The sequence below is a fragment of the Pterocles gutturalis genome, unplaced genomic scaffold (genome assembly GCF_000699245.1).
Source record: "Pterocles gutturalis isolate BGI_N339 unplaced genomic scaffold, ASM69924v1 scaffold32599, whole genome shotgun sequence".
Taxonomy (NCBI): Eukaryota; Metazoa; Chordata; class Aves; order Pterocliformes; family Pteroclidae; genus Pterocles; species Pterocles gutturalis.
In genome coordinates, this window is record NW_010134259.1 from 17,613 (window position 1) to 19,962 (window position 2,350).

General features: G+C 62.7%; 1 protein-coding gene across 1 annotated transcript in view; it reads left to right on the plus strand.

Moving 5' to 3' along the window:
• The window catches only part of LOC104467679 (glycosyltransferase-like protein LARGE2), a 5,132-nt gene that overhangs the window by 1,398 nt on the left and 1,384 nt on the right, over positions 1 to 2,350 (plus strand). Inside the window, 7 exon segments of the mRNA XM_010081534.1 lie at positions 1 to 45; positions 537 to 708; positions 861 to 965; positions 1,233 to 1,345; positions 1,461 to 1,586; positions 1,718 to 1,873; positions 1,990 to 2,153. The exon segment at positions 1 to 45 is cut by the window's left edge and continues 37 nt beyond it. Of these exon segments, the coding sequence (XP_010079836.1) occupies positions 1 to 45; positions 537 to 708; positions 861 to 965; positions 1,233 to 1,345; positions 1,461 to 1,586; positions 1,718 to 1,873; positions 1,990 to 2,153 (881 nt within the window).

A 2,350-nucleotide genomic window follows, 5' to 3' on the forward strand; every position in this document is an offset into this window, starting at 1 on the left:
GTGCCCTCCGGCCACGTCAGCTTCTACAACGCCGAGGACTTGAAGGCAGGCACTTGCCCCCCCTTTGCCCTGTCCCAACACAGTGCGTGGAGGGCCAAGGGGAGCAGCAGAGAGGGCGAGCAGGAGGGCGTTCGTTAACTCTTTTCCTGCTGGTCCCTCGCTCACCTGCTCCCCTTTCTGGACTTGTTGGTGGCCCACCTGAGAAGGGGGCATGGGGTGGGAGGGGAGGCCCATTGGGGTAGCACTACCCCTGCGGCAGGGCTGGGTTCCCCATGAGCACTGAAATGTGGGGGTTCAGGTGGGAGTTCTGGTGGCTGGAGGAAGTGTGAGAGGGAAGGAGAAGGCGATGCAGCCAGCGAGCACCTGGAGGTCCTGGGGAGAGAGGTGTGGGGCTGCTGGTGGTGCAGCTGGAGGAGGTGCTCCAGGCTCGGCTGGCTCCACACCCCATGGGGTGCTGGGGTGGCACACACGGCCGTCCTGCCGGGGCAGGGGAAGGGCATGGCCATGCCCAGTCCTGAGGCTGTGTCACCCTGCAGCCAGAGGTGTCATGGATCCCCAACAAGCACTACTCCGGCATCTACGGGCTAATGAAGCTGACGCTTACCAAGGCGCTGCCCTCCAACCTCTCCAAGGTCATCGTGTTGGACACCGACATCACCTTTGCCACAGACATCGCTGAGCTCTGGGCTGTCTTCGGGAAGTTTTCTGGTGAGGACAGGGTGGCCCTGGGACCCGCTGTGAGCCCACTGTCCTCTCGGGGTGGCGTTCCCGATCTGCCACAGCACCACCACAGCGGGTTTGCTTGGGTCCTCTGAACCTGCAGCGAGACAGGCTGGATCCATGTTCCTCTTTTCCCTCAGACAAGCAGGTGATCGGGCTGGTGGAGAACCAAAGTGACTGGTATTTGGGCAACCTCTGGAAAAACCACAGACCGTGGCCAGCCCTGGGACGTGGCTTCAACACAGGTGAGCGTGGGCTGCCAGGGTGGGCTCTGCAGCCTGGTGGTGCATCCTGCTGAGGTGGCACCTGGCACAGGGAGGCTGGGGAAGGCTGAGGTGAGGCAGGAGAGGCTGGTGGGCACAAGGGGGATGCTACAGCATCCCGAGCTCGTGTGGGTGGGTGCAGAGAAGCAGCATGTCCCAGGGGCCGAAGGCATGCAGGCTGCTGTGCTCCAGCTGTGCAATGGCTGGGTCCTCCCTCGGTGACCCAGCACCTTCCTCCCTGGAACCCAGGGGTGATCCTGCTGCTGCTGGACCGCCTGCGTCACCTGGGCTGGGAGCAGATGTGGCGGCTGACGGCGGAGCGGGAGCTCATGAGCATGCTCTCCACCTCGCTGGCCGATCAGGTAACAGGCTCTCCTCCGGGGTGGTCGGCCCTGCTGTGTTCCCATGGCACTGCTGGCGCAGGGGGGCCGTGCTGCCTTCCTCATCCTCCTGTGCACTTGCCTTTCTCTCTTCTAGGACATCTTTAATGCAGTGATCAAACAGGACCCGGCCCTGGTATATCGGCTCCCCTGCTTCTGGAACGTGCAGCTCTCTGATCACACCCGCTCGGAGCAGTGCTACACCGAGGTCTCAGATCTCAAGGTGGGTGGGTTTGCTGCCTTGGGGACTGGGGAGGGCTTGAAGGACAGTGCAGGTGCTGGAGGTCCAGGGGAGTCAGCAGTGCTGGGTGCTGCTGACATCCCCTCCTCGGGGTGACACACCGCTGCCCTCAGGTGATCCACTGGAACTCGCCCAAGAAGCTGCGGGTGAAGAACAAGCACGTGGAGTTCTTCCGCAACCTCTACCTGACCTTCCTGGAGTATGACGGGAACCTGCTGCGCAGGGAGCTCTTCGGCTGCGCCAGTCTCCCCAGCCCGCCCAGCAACCAGGTGAGCGTGATTGTGGCTCTGCCCCCGATCCCGGAGCGTGGGGTGGGCAGAGACCCCTGCTGCTGCCCCAGCTTGCCCTGGGTCTCCTGCTCTCCCTCACATTCACGGCGTTGCAGCTGCAGCAGGCACTGGAGGAGTTGGACGAGGACGATCCTTGCTATGATTTCCGCCGGCAGCACCTCACGCAGCACCGCATCCACCTGTTCTTCCTGCAGTACGAGTTCCTGGCCCTTCCTGACCCCACCGATGTCACTCTCGTGGCCCAGCTCTCCATGGACAGGTACTTGCCAGTGGGGCTGGTGAGAGGCCAGGTCCCCCCTCCAGTGCTTCTGGGGTAACTCCGCAGCTTGGGAGCTTCCAGGAATCTCTAATGTGGGTTCCTCATCCTCACACCTGTGATCTGCAGTGAGAAGCAACACCTTGAGCTGGGAGCAGCAATTCTTCCTGCTCGCCCATGAACTGGGCTCGGCTGGCAAG